This window comes from Parasteatoda tepidariorum, chromosome 5, assembly GCF_982258835.1.
Source record: "Parasteatoda tepidariorum strain Cologne lab strain chromosome 5, Ptep-v5.0, whole genome shotgun sequence".
Taxonomy (NCBI): Eukaryota; Metazoa; Arthropoda; class Arachnida; order Araneae; family Theridiidae; genus Parasteatoda; species Parasteatoda tepidariorum.
The window spans coordinates 14,088,573-14,106,031 of NC_141759.1; the positions used below are offsets into that span (position 1 = coordinate 14,088,573).

The window sequence follows — 17,459 nt, forward strand, 5'->3', positions numbered from 1 at the left end:
TTTTTTGATTAAATATAACTACGTAATAATTGCCTATTCTTTCGAGTAAGTATAAATATATTTTATTTTAAAATTAATTTGTCTTAATGTCCTAAATAGTTTTTAGCTCTTTTTTTGTTTAAACCCTTTGTACAAATGGAATCTAATCTGAAGCTTTAGATGATTTTTTTAAAATTTAATTTCCTTTATTAATATTCTATTTCAAACTTCGTAAAGCTATATCCCTATTCCATATGTTATCATTTTCTCTCTCAGATATCATAGCATGCTTCCTTTTAGTAGAAGTAAAGGCCATGATGCTGAAACAAAACTATACTTAAATTAATAACAAAAATGGATTAATTCTTTGCGGTCAGATAATATTAAGAGTGTTTTTGTGATTTTGAAGGTTTCATGTACAGTTGAAATAAAAGTTCATATTACTGGAACTGATTAAAGAGTTAATCCTCCCTTTCCTACACAGTGCACTCAATTTAGTAACACTTATTACAAAAATATTGCAAACCACTAAAAGTGTAAAACTATCAACTTCTAAACATCCACCGTTTCAAAGCAACCTCTGTTTACTGCCACCCCATAGACTGCTGAACTCAAACTGTCTTTTATTTTAACTTTTAATACTATTTCATGATGCATGGGATACGGGCCTTCTGCGCGGCCCAGGTGCAAATAAAGAAAGAAAGCAACCTCTGTTTCTTAAACAGCATAAAAGTCAAGTATATCTCTTTACCAGACGACCCAGAGGTCCATCAGATTTTTAAATTAGCGGCAAAATCTATACTGTAAAATGTATTCCTTTCTTTTTTAACCCTTTCGCACCGGACGGGACATGTGCTGTCCAAGTCTGGTAAATTTTTGATATTACGGCTGGGACAACATATGTCCCAGTTACTGAAAAATATCTAGGACAGAAAATAACGCCCACTTTGGGCTCCAAACCGATTTTAAGGCCGTCTCATCGTTCTGAGTCCATGAATTTCTCACGTCAATCATTCCAGATCTAATTAAGTAAGCGACAACTTGCTCCGGACAGCGAATAAATATTTTCGAGTGGTAGTTTATTAACTGCGATTATTGTTTTAATAAATTCAATTTATTAGGTTTTCAACCACCACTATTTCTAAACAATTCGAAGGCTCCTTCCTCTGATAAAGAGTCGAAATGAGTCAAAAAAGAATTTACCCTGAAAACAAGTTGAGACAGCTCGCTTATATTAGTGAGCCTTCGGAAAGCACTGTAGAGGAGACCGGCAATGAAGTCGTGTCACCCAATCATAATGATTTGTTTGATGATGAAGTTGAGCTCCAGAACTAGAATCCACCGTCACTTTCATGGTCCTATCTAACTAACTTTGCACCACGAATGCCACTAGATAGTTACATCAAGGGCCAAGCAAATTTCTCTATTGGCAACGAAGCCACCGAAGTGTATTCTTACTTCAAGATATTTCCCAAAAGCTTTTCCATTTACACTGCCCAATGTACGAACGAAAGTATAGAAATGGAAAGAAGGAACATTTGGAAATGCGAACAAGGAAGTCAATAAGCAAAGGCCCTCTTCCTCCAAAACTATATCATCATCAACAACAACGAGACTTTTCAATGTTGGAAACCATTTCCCAATTGAAGGAAAAACGCGCAATAGATGAGCATGGTGCGTAAACATGAATAAAGAGGCACGTTCGAAAATATTGTGCACCTCTTGTAACGTAGTAGCACTGTGCAAGAACTGTTTCCAGCCCTACCACACCCTCAAGAAATCCAGACATTAGATACTGTTGTTCCTCCACCACGACTTTCAAATTTTTCAATTTTTTACCTTTCTTATTTTATAACTGTTAATTTCGAAAAGTGTTCATAAATAAATACGTTAATAAAAATGTTAACACAAATGTGCATGGAAATGTTAATTAAAAAAAACGTTGCCTAAAATAATCATCAAAATGTTAAGTAAAATGTCAATAAAAATGAGTTATGGACTCTAGAATTCCGGCCGGGACATACCCTGTCCTGGGATTTAGATGCTTTGTCCTTACGGCGGGACATATGCTGTCCCATCAGTGAAGCTTGTGAAATAATTGTTATTGGTGGTGTGCTGTTATGGGGACGCTTATGCGCCTCCAAGACCTTCAACCTTTTGGGCATGAAAGTTATTTTATCTAATAATCGCTTGGAGGAAAAATAACTGATCCCGTCAATGGGGAGCACTTGGTCTGATTTTTCGCCGTATTGAAAGGGTGAAAGAATTATTATTAAATTCTTCATGATCACCGAAAGGGCATAGAAACTTCAAGTATCTATAGAAGTTCGATGCATGCTAAATAAAAATAATCAAAATTGAAAAGTTTGTGAAATCAGGAAAATTTCAAATAGCTTTTATGAGTAGTTTGTTATCACTGTGGGGGACATTTGGGAACACTCTCTTATTTATAACTCACACGATATGATACAGCTTAACACTTTATGATGCATAACTTTATGATACAGATTAACACTTCTCATCTTCTGACAAAAAAAAAGTATTTTTCACACACTTGGCATTGTTTTAAGATGTACTCACGTGCTTCTTGAACGCCTCATCCACTTCAGCAATTAATTTATCTTGCCATTGTTGGTTTGTTGCTAATGCATACGCCATGTAAGCTATCGTTGAAGCTGTAGTTTCGTATCCAACAAAATAAAATAGAATGCATTGAGCCACGAGCTCATCTTCTGACAGCCCTAAAAAAGAAGTTGTATACTTTAAAAAAAATAGTACTACTACTTCATGCATACTGTCCAACATCTGCGGAATTTCCGCAGTTCCAGAAAATGCATGTACCTGTGGTAGCTAAGATGGGGTATAAGGGATTTGTAAATTAGATTTAAAAGAATTTGGTCATCAGTGCATATAAATTGGTCTAGTTAGTTAGGTAATAGTTCCAAAGGACAAATGAAGCCTTGGTAAACAATTAAAAAAATCAATTTGTTTCAACATTTATACTTTAGTTCACTACAATTACATAAAATACCTATGCTATAACTTCATATATTACAGTAGATTTAAATCAAAATTGAAATAAAGTAAAATGCTTCACACATTAATGTGTTTGATTGCTTGATACATTAATGTATCCTAGGAGTCAAATGCTTACCGAAACATTGTCACTCAACTTAATAATGTGACGGATATTTTAATGAATTTAAATTTTATTTATCGCGTGCAAACTTCTGATTAATTTTTAATTAACGCGTGTGTTTTTGAGCCAATTATTGAAAAAGTACATATATTAAAAAAATAAATAAATCGCAATAATTTTTAAGCTCAGTTGAAAAGTTAATTAAGAAACTATGCAAGTAAATTCTGTGGATAATATATGAAAAGCTTAGTGGATGAATCAGGTAAGTGACATTTTCAGGAGAATTTATTTATCGGCGAAAATAACATAAAGTAGTCACTTCAATATAAGTATGATTAATGTAACAGAATTGGTTTTGCTTTTACTTTAATTTTCACATAATGATTGCAGAATTTCGATTTCAAATTATGCAGTTGGAAATAAAATGAGGCAATTATAATAAATTATAAGAGAACCCTGCTTTTTAAAAGATCTATAATAAATATTAGTTCTTTTGGAAAACACTGTCCCCAAAATCTTAAATTTTTGGAATTGAAATAGTTATAAGAATAGTAATTGATAGAAGAAAAAAAAACTCATTTAGTTTATAGAAAAGCCATTTTTTGGTGGTAATTTTATTTAACACTACCTATTAGGAACTTGACTTTTATTTTTCTTTATTTATAAAATAAATTTTATAAATGCTACAATCTTCAAAAAGAATAATGCATTTTATAACTTTTATACGTTTTCTTAAATTAACAAATGGTTGCCAATTCTATTTAAACGCACTTCAAGAAAGCTGAAGTTATTAACAAATGGAAACCTAAATTTAAAGTGGTAAAAGTTTCACCATAGCCTTTAAAAATTGGTGGAAAGGATACTTACCACGGCTTTAGAGAGGGATAGATTATCAAAACTAGATGATGAGTTCATCATTATTCAGAACAGCTAGCATTTGGATTCTAGGCCGAGTCAAGTTCTATGCCTTATGTCCTGCCGCTGATTAAGATTAAACTCTCATAATGTGCTCATTACATCTACCAGCTGAAATTTTCACTGGCGGATGTATTACTTAAATCTACAATGTTATCTATCCAACATCGCTAGAGTGCGGAAGATTAAAATATATATTAATTATAATTAATATTTTGTTGTGGTAGATAAACAAATATCGTTTTCCTTCTCTACAATCTGAAGTAAATTTCCACAAAAAGCATCGAAATAAAAAAAATGGTAACCATTTCGTTATCAATATATTTGTAGGTACATATCAATTAACATTATCAGCTCACCATTATCAATACATTTGTGAGAGAATAATAATACTAGTAAAAACAAAACTTTTCCAGAGCCTACTAAGCACTTATAGGTAAAACAATAAAATTTAATCTGTTTTGCAATTTTCTTACAGTGATAATTCAGAAACAGAGCAAAAGCATCAAAAAATGGACACTATCCTTAATATCAAAAAACTATTGGAAACTCCATAGCATGATTTTCTATCTCATGTAACTGTTAACGACAATGTCGGTATTGCAAGCCATGGTGGTTCAGGGGATAGCGCTCTAACTTTTCAATGAAGTGACCCGAATCCCAGTAATGGCAAGTCGATATAAATTTCGCATCCGGCTAGCACTGACCACAGTGCTAACGTATAATATCCTCAGTGGTAGACGGATCATGGGTTGGAGTCCCTTTGTCACTAGGCTAACCGTGGGTTGTTTTCCTCTCCATGTAAAGCAAATGCTGGCTAGTTTAATCAAAAGTCCTCCACGAAAGCAAATTTTCCCCAATATTTGATCCAGGAGTTCCCTTGTCTTCTGGATTAGGTTCAAAATTACTAGGCTACGGAGTTGAGCATTGGTAGTCGCAAACTCAATAATCGGTCTGCTGTTCAACAACGTCTATAAAATCCCCCAACTTCAGAAACAGAACTACCAATCAAGCATATTAAAGTTCAAGTCCATGGACTTCCTTCTGCCACCAATACATACTTGAATTGGCCAAGACAGGCATTAAAACACAAACAGTAATACACTTCAATAGAAAAGTGGGCGAGGCCTACAGGCTTCTCCCACTTTTTCTCACAATACTAATCGAAACAGATCAAAATCAACAAATCTTGTCAGTTACCAATATTTGTTACCTTCCGGTGAAAATTGAAAGGTTCCGCGGCCGGAGAAGCCCAATCCAATGCTACAACTGCCAAAATTACGGTCACACGCAGCGAATTTGCAACTCATAACCAAGATGTCTCAAATGTGCCGCAGACCATCGTTCTTTTGAGTGCCACAAGGTCATAACTACACCAACAAAGTGCTGCAACTGTGGGGAGGCACACACTGCCAACCACACGGGATGCAGCATCCGTCCCCAAAGGAGCGGCTCTAGTGCAACTACAGCTACAATTCCATCTACAACGACAGGTGAAGCCCATAGACTGGTTTCAATCATCAAAGAACTTTTAAAAAACAGAGAAGTTTTACAACAGCTGCAAACAATCATGCGTGAGTCCACTCCTGAATAATATCACTTTTGGACTAAACCTGAACTCTTTTTTTGAACTTTAGTTAGTATCTCTATTACTATACAAATTAATATTTTTGAATGCTGATCACACAAGATGGCGGCACTAAGGCTTAGCAAAATTTATGTAGAATCTTCATGATTTTGAATCCCGATTTTCTGTATATATGCTATCATCAATTTTTAATGCTCAATTCCAAATTTCTACTGCAATTAATGTAAATATCACAGATTAAGCATGTATTTCATGTTTTTGAATCACGATTTTGTGTATATATGCTATGATCAATTATTAATGCTCAGTTTCAAATTTCTACTGCAATTAATGTAAATATCACAGATAAAGCTCGGATTTCATGTATATCCATCTAATCATGGCCGTATTCATTTCTCAATGGCAATTAATGCAAATCTCCGATCAAGTTTGTACATACTTTTAATCATGGTTACTTTATTATAATGTTACCACATTTTTACATAATTCAAAATGTTTTATTCACTGTATATAATTTTCATGATGAATGGGGTAGGGGCCGCTGCGCGGCCTAGGCACCCAGTTTTGTTTAAAGAAAGAAAGGAAGCTTGTAATGCAGCGGAGATGCCAACTGCTCCGGGTTCTACAAATTGATTTTAAAAACGGTAAAGAACTATTAACTAAAACTAGGAGGCTCCGCCGTGACTTTACACATTGTCGACTCCCGGGCACCTCCACTCGCCGCGGTTTTATTTGTCAACTGTTTCACCGCCTCATCTAGTAACCCTCACTCAGAGGCAACCCTACGCTCGCCTCAATACAGCACTCGCAAAAGTCATAAATGAATCTTCGCGCTCATGGATATTTTTAAAAGTTGCTTGTTGAATTAAGTTAAAATTTTATCCTCGTTTAAGACTAGAAAAATTCAAATAACGAGAACAAAATACTTCGTCCTTCTTTAAAGAAAGAGGAAGAAAAATTTACATACACACAATTATTTCAGTTAATTACATACATATTTCGATTTAAAAAAATTTCAAATAGAAACTATTCTTGTAAATTAAATAAAAATCTGGAGTAATAAAATAGTCAATTATTCAGAATAATCAATTTCTTTTGAGTATCTTAATTAATAAACAAAATTTAAAAAAGTAATTCCCTACATAAATCATCACATTATTAAGTGTACATATTTTTAAAGATAAAAGTATTAAAAAAACTTTTACTCAGTTTCAAAAATAATTATTTTCATTTCCTTCATTTTTTACCAGGTTTTATCAATTATTTCTATTTTGGAAAAAATATGTATTCTTCAAAATGCTTACAATATCTTAAAAAAATTGCATATATTTTATACTGAACAACTTTTGATTGACAGTATTTTCTTCATAAGAGAGTCTTTAAAAAAATTTGAAAATATTTTCATTAAATTTGTTCAAATATTTTCTGTAAAATGCGTGCTATTAGGAAAACAAGGAGAAAAAATATTTTTAGTGAGGCCATGACATAAAGAAACAAATCTATGACATATTCACTACTATTTTCGTATAGTTAATTTATTTTTTATAACATCAAATCATATATATTGAAACTTAAAGTTGTGGCTGCTTAACTTTTTTTAATGTTTCTTAAATTCGTCAGGGAAAATTCCGATATTTTCCATTTTTCTTGCTTCTATCACTATTATTTGTATATATCTGAAATTACTCACCTTCGTTTCAATTGTTTCCTAATTAATTTTATCATATATTTTGCTATATATATTTATCCTTTCATTCTATGCTTCATTAATTTCATAACATATCCATCTTGTAACTTTTTATTCATAATTTTATAACAACTTCAGCTTAACTCAACAATTGGTCTATATATTTTATAATTTTTTTTATTCAATTTTTGGGCTTCTAAATAAGATATGGAAAAAATGCTATGAAAATTATTACATTTATTATCAATCTAAAATTCGGCCTTTTTTTCCTCCTAAGTGCGAAAACACATTTACTAACTTAAGGTAACGTAATTTAACACGATTCATCTATTTTAATAAGAAAGATTCAGAGAAAAGCAGAATCAGAAAAAGTGAGATGTGTATTTTAATTTAAATTCTGCTTCAAAAATGAGACAAAAGAGACACAGAAAACTTTTCTGTTATTATTTAATAGTCTTCATTAGTCTCTAAAATTCCAAAAGAATTTTTCAGTTGCTGGAATCATATAATAGTCTCATTTGTAACAACTTGTTTTTTAATCTTTTTTTACACAATAGCTTTTATTGTATGCTATTTGCTTTAAAAGTTCAAATATTTATTCTTGGATTGTTATGCAGTCTGTGAGTCTGAAAACTGTATGGCCTATTTTATTTTATTTGTTCCTTGCAGAATGGTAATAATTGTTTCTTATTTGATAATAAAAATCTTACTTTTGCTGAGATAACTGATCGCAGGAGTTTTGTTTTATTATCATAACATCGATTAATTTTTTTGAGAAAAGTGTAAGTCCTCAGCCTTTCAACCCAACTGGTTTAAAACTACTTTCTTTACTTAAAGAAAATTATTAAATTTAAAAATTGTTAAGATTCTCTTAATTGACTCAATATCTTGTCTTTAATGAATCAGAAATAAATAAACAGATTGTCCTTATATTGTTATACAGTTATGATATGAGAATGTCAAAGTTGATGCTTACTGTTTACATTATATTTTTATTTTACAAATCATAAACAGTTTTCTTTAATCAAAATTGTGTTCACCTCATAAATATACTTTAACTGCTACAAATTTTTCAGTCTTTGCTACCAAAGCTGTGGAGTTGGCTAATACGTATGAAGGAATTTATCGTTTGGGACATAACATTTACAAAAAAGTGTCAAATCTAAGTACAATTGTTTGGACGCAAATATTGTTGGCACTGCAAATGGGAATCATTACATCAAATTTAATCATATATATCAATGTCAGAAAAGTAAAAAAGAATAAATTCATGTATAAAGCTGACAGCAACAATCTCCTCATCATTACACGTATATAAAAAGAAAATGCTTAAAACTCATAAATTGTGTAGTTACTTAAATTAAAGGTTCTAAAAACTAAACAATAAGGTACAAAACCCTGCTGCATTATAGAATATTGTGTCCACATACTTGGTAAAGACACCATAAATTATTTGCAATAATTTTATAAAAATAATTAAAAAGCTATACCCTACTCATATATCCTACACCCACAACAAAACTTTATCCTAAAAAGGAAATAAAAAAGTAAGAAATAAATATGTGTTTCAGGAAGTCCGAATAAAAAGAGAATGATAATACACAAAAATTTTTAAAGCAGCTAAATTTATTCACACCTCATGTTCACTCATGCGTTTCTTAAATCGTATGTCGCAAGTGAAACATGCGCGAATTAATATTCGAAGATTTTCGCGAGAAAATTTGAAACCCGACTTGGCGAATTTAAGATTGGCGAATTTCAAAATACGGTGCCAAAGAAGTGCCCGGGAGTCGACAATGTGTAAAGTCGCGGCTCTGCCCCCTGCTCGCTAACGCTCGCCAACCCCCGAGAATTGCTACGCAATCCTATGTGGTTCACGCCGTGAACCATGGCTCGCTACGCTCGCTCGCCAATGAACACAATGTTCTAGCACAAAGACATAATATATTATCATCAAAGACATAGTATTTTATCATCAAAGACATAGTATTTTATCATCAAAGACACAGTATTGTACTTATGTAGAAGAATTCTACCAATGTTCTTATTGGCTTTTAAAAAAGTATATTAGCTATTTAGATTGTACATGGTGAAAAAATCAAAACATTAGCTAAATAAGAAACATATTAGCAAAATAAATTATCAAATATTGCTTCACTAATATTCTGCATTTTAAAGCGTGAAAATTCAATGCTTAAATAAACGCGAAATATAAAAAAAATTCAATGCATTCAATACAAACACTTAAACGTTTTTTAGACGTTTAGGTAGCGCCCAGTAGAAAAGTATCAATTCAACAGCGGCCTTTTAAAGCATTCTCACTTCAATTAATTAATTAATTCCTAATTGAGTTTAAATTAAATATTGTCATGTTTTTAGTGCATGAATCTGAATTGAACAACCTGATAATGCTCACTCTGGTTATTGTTATCTGGTTGCTCACTACGTGCTCTTGCGCGCCGAATCCAATCAATTAAAAATGAAAACTGTTGCCAGCGCGAGAAAAGAAATATCATCGGTTTTATTGATACATACATACATACGTACGTATTAGCGTTTTATATAATATAGATTTGCAGATTTTCAGTTAATTCTACCAACTTTTTTAAAAGGTTCAGCAAAGCATAGCGGCGTTACACATAACCCTGCTATATATTTAGAAATAGAGGTGAGTAAAAACTCATAAATCAAACTTACTAACAAGGAATCATACTTGAAAACGCTACCACAAGAAAATATTTATTCGCAGTCGGGAGTAAATAGGCACCTTTGAATGCGGTTTAGCGAAACTATTCGCATTATTCATAATTAAAGTAAATTCCGTTAGCGTAATAAAAATATTCATAATTAAACCTACATTTATATTTAAGTTGTTTTGGCATCTGTGTATTCGTTACACTACCATATTGATCGTGTACGTCCTCTTCTTCTTTTGTGTCCGTTTTTTTCACTTCAGGTTTTTGTTCTTCCACGGCGTCCATCAAACTTTGTAAAAAGTCATCATACCTCTGGAAAAAAGGAGGAAAATGTTTTTATTCTAGGAAGAGTGGGAAATATGAATATATATGAATAAATAAACTGAAAAACTGGAAATCATAACAGTCGAAATCACCACAAAATAATTGTTTGTTGAACACCAAACCTTTTAACACAGACCACTTTTTTTAAACACACACCATGGATGCCAACTGCTCCGGATAAGACAAAATACAGTCAAACCCCGCTATAGTGAACCTTCAAGGGACCGAAGTTTCGGTCCACTATAATCGGGAGTTCACTATATCCGTTAAGCAGGCAATTTAATTAATGGTTCCCATACTCCTCCCTTTTATTACACATTATTCAAATAAATGATTGAAAAATATTATGTAGTAGTAAAAAAATGCGTTATTTTTTACAACTCTTCGTCTAGCGCACAAAAAAAAAAATTAGTAATCTTTAGCTGATGAGCAATCCTGAATATCAAATATGGAAACACTTCCCGACTCTCAGATCTTGAATTTCTGTTATTCCGCTTTTCAAACCTGTCTAACCTGCCATTCGAGCACATAAAAGTAGTCTCACAAAATCACTTTGCAAATTCATCGACATTTGTCCCGATACTGGAAGATTGCGGCTTCTTCGAATGCTGAACCACTACAGTAATGCTTCTTCAACATCCTTGTGATCTGCTTTTCTCAACTTTTTTCTGCTATGTAATTTTTTTTTTCATGAGCAGAAATTGTCTATTATTTCAGCTGTGACAGACTGTAGATTTGGAGAGTTTATATTCCCTGAAAATATCAGCTTGATTACATCCATTTTCAATTTTTCTGATTATGCCCATTTTATCATCAATGGAGAACGTTTTACATTTACTACTCGCCATAGTTTTTGACACTGGTTTGCAAGCTTTTTTTAACTGAACTGAGAGCAAAAAGGAGTTGCAATGAGGGCTTTATCAACACAGATTAGTGTCCAACCCTTTGAAGAAAAATGAATAATTATTCATTCCCTCTGACAGAAAATGCATATTGATCCCACTGACACCTTACAGGTGCATCATCTACCTGGGTTGGAAACATCTGCTTGTTATGTTTAGGGATGGGGAAGTGAGATAAAAGAATCAAACAGGAAAAAATACTTATCGCTACATTCTCCTCTATAGATGGTTTTAAAAGTCGGTATATCTATTTATTTTGAAGTGGAAATTTCAAGATTATTACAAAAAAATGAAGAAAAATATCAGTCAAAGATAGAAAAAATTTCATTCGATTCAACTTCTTCACTTTTATTGGTTCACAATATCCACAAAAAATAACATTATACGTGCATACCCTCCAACTTATGAGGATTTTGAAAATAATTCTTTCTAGTGGTAGCGAACCAAAGTAGAAATTTTTAAAGCAAATGGATCTCTCATAAAACTTTTATCAGAACTTAAGAATCTAGCCATATGGCCTGCACTTTTATAGATAATAGTGGACAAGTTACGCTAAAATTAATTTTTTTTAAATATTAAGACATTAATTTTCCTACCGTCAGAAAAGAAGATTTCTGAAACTACGGAAATTCCGTAGCAGTTGGAGGGTATGTACGTGTATAGCAAGGCACGGGACCGAACATTTCGTTCACTATAAACCGAGTTCACTATAGCGAGGTCTGACTGTATTATAAAAAGGGGTGAGATCTACAAACTAAACTTTTTAAAATTTTAGCCAATTTTGCCGACTTTTTAAAACGCTCAACATGACTTATATGCACTTGGCTTGATAGAAGCTGTACCGGTAACCTTTCGGTGACAGTTACTAGTTCGCATTCATAGGCTCATAAGCATTGAAGTGGCGTATTACATAAGCCTTTCAATAATTTAAAAGAAGTGGTATTTAAATACCCTATAGATCGAATTTACTAAATTAACGATCGCACATTGAAAGACTACCATTCGAAAATATTTGTCTGCTGTCCGGAGTAAGTTGTCATCTCTGCAACACACGTATATATGTTTTATATGGCTGCCAACTACTACGCCATTTCAAGATCTTTTATAGTGTTTAGGAAAACCTTATGCTTTCAGAATTCTGGTTAATTTTGCTAACAGTTTAATATAAACCTCAGAACGAAAATGTTACAAAGTGGTGTTTCATGACAAGTTTTAAATCATTTACAAGTAGTGGTGTGTAAAAAATATTTTAATTAAATTTTCGTTCAAAGAACATCAAGCACACATACAGTATGCTACCACGAGAAGAAGTTTTCCCATAAAGTATAAAAGTCTGGCTTCCCAGATTATACAAAAAGACTAGTGAGAATTATTGAGAAGCCCCAAGGATTACCCAAGGATTCTTCAAAAAAGGAACAACAGCGCTCCTGATGTTGGATGTGGCCAAAACCTTTGACCGAGTCTGGCATCAGGGCCTCATATACAAGCTCATAAATTTCAATATCCCCAAAGATCTAATATTACTAATTAATAATTATCTGACAAACAGAACCTTTCATATTAAGATCAATACAGTATTTTCTTCCGCTAGGTTCAATTCTTGGCCCTGTGCTCTACCTAATTTATTCAGCGGACTTTCCAAATTTTAATAATATGAGAAACATCACCTCAGCCTTCTACGCAGATGATGCAGCACTTATGAGCAGATCAATAAATCCTAAGAAGTCAGTCACTAATCTCAGTAATATCATAACTCATATCGAAGACTGGTGCACAAAATAGAAGGTAGCCATCAACACCTGCTAATTATTAGGAAATCAAGTAAAAAGAAAGTCATTTATCCAAATATTACTCTTTTCAATGATGCAATACCACTATTTCGAAAGGCCACCTACCTAGGCGTCACTCTTACTAGTACTTTAAACTGGAATACCCATATTGAAAATATTCTTAGCAAAGCGCAAGGAGCCTATAGATCTCTGAAACCAATATTAAACTATAATTCAAAACTATCACTCAAAACAAAACGAACGCTATACCTGCAATGCATTCGACCGATCATCAGCTACGCAGCCCCTGCATGGAGCACAACCACTGTTACTCAAAAAAAGAAACTGGAGATTACTCAAAATAAATTCATCAGATATATCACTGGAGCCCCCAGATCCATGAGAATGAAAGATCTAAGACGAGAGTTAAAAATCAACAAAATAGATGAGCACATAGCTGAACTATGTGCAAGTTTCTTCAGAGATGCACTCTCTTGTCATACGCGAATTACTTTAAAAAGTTTGATTTCGAGCTCATCAAAGACAACATAAAATATAGCCCGGCAACCTCCTTTTTCCTATCCGACGGAGTTTTGTCCCGTAAATTTTGTAAATAGCTGTAAATACTTGTAAATAATTTTGCGCATTTATTATGTATTTCTCCTTTTCTCTAAGGCTATGTGGCTACTGTGCACCTGAGAAGCTCGGGGTTAATACCTCGAAGGGAGACGAGGCAGTCTGCCACAAAACCTCTTCTCTCTCTTAAACTTGTTTGTTCAATCTCACTACTTCATTTTAATTTTCTCTCAGTAAAAGATACTGAACCCCAACTTTCACCTTTCAGTTGCGCTTCGGCGATTTATTATTTATTTCCACTCAGATGAATTAGTTAGAGCCCCTAGCGGGGCTGATGCTAAGATAACCATCACATATGAGTATGAGTATACAGAAAGAACATAGAGGATATAGCAGGGAAGTGATGTTTTAAGGGTTATCCCCGATTAATCAGGGCATTATGCGCATGTTTTACATAGCCCAGTTGGTTTTACTTTCACTTAAATTTTTAGCCATTAATCCGCTTTAGTTTTGAGTATGCTTGCATGATTTTTGTTCCAAATTAGGTAGTGGTAAATAAAATGAAGGAAATAATTATTAGCCCCATCTTCTAATTAATCTTCATAAAAATAGTTCGGGTACCTCTCTTTCTCTTTTTACCGTCATTTAAGCTCTTTGCAAATGTTATTTGCCTGGTTCATCCACTCCCTTTCTTTATCTAGTAAAGTTTAAACTCAAGTTGATTCTTGATCGATGAAGTTTTTGACACAAAAACAAAAGTATTAACGAACTACAGTTTTTAAAAGCTTGTTACCACTCCTTTTTCTCTCCTTTCTTTGATGGTTTCTACAACAACTTTCTTAAAGAAATCCATTGGTTTCAGTGCTCCTAACCTGAAATATGCCTGCAGTCGCCGAGGAATGACACCTACAAAAAAAAAATGCCAGACATATTTTGAAATATTAGGTATTTTCTTTACCTTGCTTTGAAAATTCTGTAAATTTCTCTGAAAATTTCTGTATTTTCCATACACTACTATTTTTTCTTATTATTTCACTCTTTAACCAGTAAACCTCCCTCCACACCGTTCGTTCAGCATTCTTCCACCCATCCTCCAAAATAAAAGAGAAATTTATTTTAATGAAGAAAGGATTACGGTGTTCACCCCAGTATAAGTTAATAAAATGAATGGCAATATATCGATCTGATATCACACCATGTATTTTAACCTTTTTCTTACGGATGGTACAACACGTGGACCACTTGTGATGGTACAATATGGTATACCGTAAGCAAAGGTTTAAAGTTATTTTCGTTAATAAATTTGCTTTAGCGCTAATTTGTTACCATTATATTAAAAATTAAAAGTGCGGGCAAAATTAAAGCTCTGGTACATGCAAAATTAAAGCTTGCCATTCCACAAACTGCTCTGTAGTAGAGTTGTGGGTTCGAATCTCGCCATAACAATGAACGTATCCTGAACTAATTATATAAACTGTAAGATGTATGAATAAGAAATTACCATTTCATTAAACTGAAAATTTATTATTAGAAATAAATTTCGAAAATAGAAGTGAATGTGACACACCCGTAAGACCTACAATTTTATATTATTTAATTTACAAACGATAATCATTAGAATTTCGTAAGTGTGTTAAAAGTGTATCCAAGCGTTTCAATGAGAAGATTACGAGAGAACATACTTTTTAGAATATTTTCAGAATAGAATTTTGTACTTGTGTGAAAAGTGTATCCAAGGTATGAGAGAAAGCTGATAAGAGAACCTATTTCATAGAATACTTTCACATTAGAATTTTGTACGTGTGTAAAAAATGTATCCTATCCTTCTAATGAGAAGCGAAGAAGCTGTTGGGATAGCATGTACAATATTTTCCTGGAACATATTTCCTCCATTCCTAGAATATTTTTATGGTTTTAACGAATATCCTCATAAAAGTATCAATAAATAAAGTCATATTCTCAATATCTATAACTTACATTAATTAAAATTTGTTCACTCTCTTATAATTCTATTTTTTGATCAATCGATAAGTGTGCTTAATGAAAATGTTTGATAAATAACTCTTTAATCATAAATAATATTTGATGAATAATCTTGTAAGAGTTGGATACTCATATATTTTAAAAACAAAAGAAAGTTAAGATATTTTGCAGTATACTTACTCAAGAAAATAACCCGCTTTATATCAAATGCCTGATTGCATTCTTTAATCATTTTGACGAAAATATGGTCAGGATTGTTAAGAGAGTCTACTTTTGTTGCGAAAGCTGAAAGTGCTATGGCATCTGTCACAAATGCTCCAAATATCCTGTAAATATTTGACGTTATTTTTCGTGGGGACTTTTTTAGTGCATCAAGTCATGATTCAAACGGGCACAAAAACAGGAATATCATAAAGTATATGTTGAATTCATTTGTATTTAGCGTAAATATTTTATTAAATACAACACCACGAATAATTCCTTTACTTTTGGTTTCATAATTTTGAATTTTGATCGTTTCTATTATTTAACATAATGTTTAAAACCATTTTTAACCCTTTGACGGTTATGAATGAGTTCGGCTAGCAGTCTAATCGTGTTTCATAATGAGTGCAAACGAGTTCCGCTCGGGAGCAAGATTTCGACCGTAATGGTTAGTAACGAGCACTACTCGCGTAGTGAAATTTTTCCCCAATGCGAGCTGAGCTTGTTCGCCATTATTATTCTGCATTGACCAAGTTAAAAACGAATCGCGAAACATAGTTAGTTTTACTGCCCACAGATGGCAGTACGGGTTCCATGAATTTCTTTTCATATTGAAGAGGGAATTTTTTTTTTTTTACCTTGTTCTTTTTATGCGTATTTTGGAGCGTTTTTTTAGGATGTTTGTAAAGTAAAATGGCTGAAAAGCGAAAGTTAGATAATTATGATACATAAAGCTTATCAAGTTTCGAGCCTGATGAAGACTTTGTTCAGGGTATTTAGGTAATTACTGTATTTAAATGCTTCATAAAGTTTTACATTAGTTGTATTTATTTAGGCGATGACAACTTGCTCCGCTTTGAAAAATGGTATTTTCTAGTGGTAGCGAAATTCAAGTTACTTTCAGTATAGTATTTTTCCTTTTAAGTAAATTTTTCACCTCTAGGTATCAAAAATTATAAGTTTTATTCAAAATGCAACGTTAAATCTACAATTTACTGCTTACTCTGTTAAAAAGTAGACGTAACTGTCCTTCTTCAACGAATTTTACTACATAATTTGTTACCACTTTATTATAACTATTCCAGAAAGCGGAGCAGTTGGCATCGCCAGAGAAGGGTGACATTTTCGGAAGAACGGTGGGCGAAAACAGCTGACACTTTCGACTTCTGTTTGCTCGTAATACTTCGCGAATTAATGAAAGGAAAACTGCTCATTTCCCTAACCGTCAAAGGGTTAAAGATAATTGTCTCCATACAGGTTTGTTTTTAGAAAATTCTTAGATATTAATTGGCATTTAAGACAATTTCATGAGGGTTAATCAAATGAAAAGGGAACACGCAGTTCAGCATCAAAAACATATACTAAGGTTAATAGCGCCATTACTTGGTTTAATAACAAAGTGCATCGAAAAGTTCTTGTAAGTGATTAGCAGTTCACATGACACGTTTCAAGTAAAAATTAGAAATATGCGTTTAGAACAGAACAATGCGAAGAAGTAACATATTTAGAGACACAAAATGGATACACCATAACTTTACTCATATCAGAAAAGAAATGTCAGAAACATAACTATCCATTACACCTTATCATTTTAGCAGTAACAGCAAAACATTCATGCGAGATCTGACGTTTAACTTGCCATGTATTTTGGCTTATCCGTATAACATCTTTGACGAATACTTTTACAACATTTGTAA

General features: G+C 32.8%; 1 protein-coding gene across 1 annotated transcript in view; it reads right to left on the reverse strand.

Annotated features, from left to right (window-relative positions):
- Positions 1-17,459, reverse strand: part of LOC122271714 (cytochrome P450 3A9) — a 37,158-nt gene that overhangs the window by 6,776 nt on the left and 12,923 nt on the right. Inside the window, exons 7-10 of the mRNA XM_087163437.1 lie at positions 15,739-15,884; positions 14,369-14,481; positions 10,166-10,316; positions 2,560-2,720 (exon numbers count right to left, since the gene is read on the reverse strand). Coding sequence (XP_087019563.1) covers positions 2,560-2,720; positions 10,166-10,316; positions 14,369-14,481; positions 15,739-15,884 — 571 coding nt within the window. The remainder of the gene's footprint in view (positions 1-2,559; positions 2,721-10,165; positions 10,317-14,368; positions 14,482-15,738; positions 15,885-17,459) is intronic.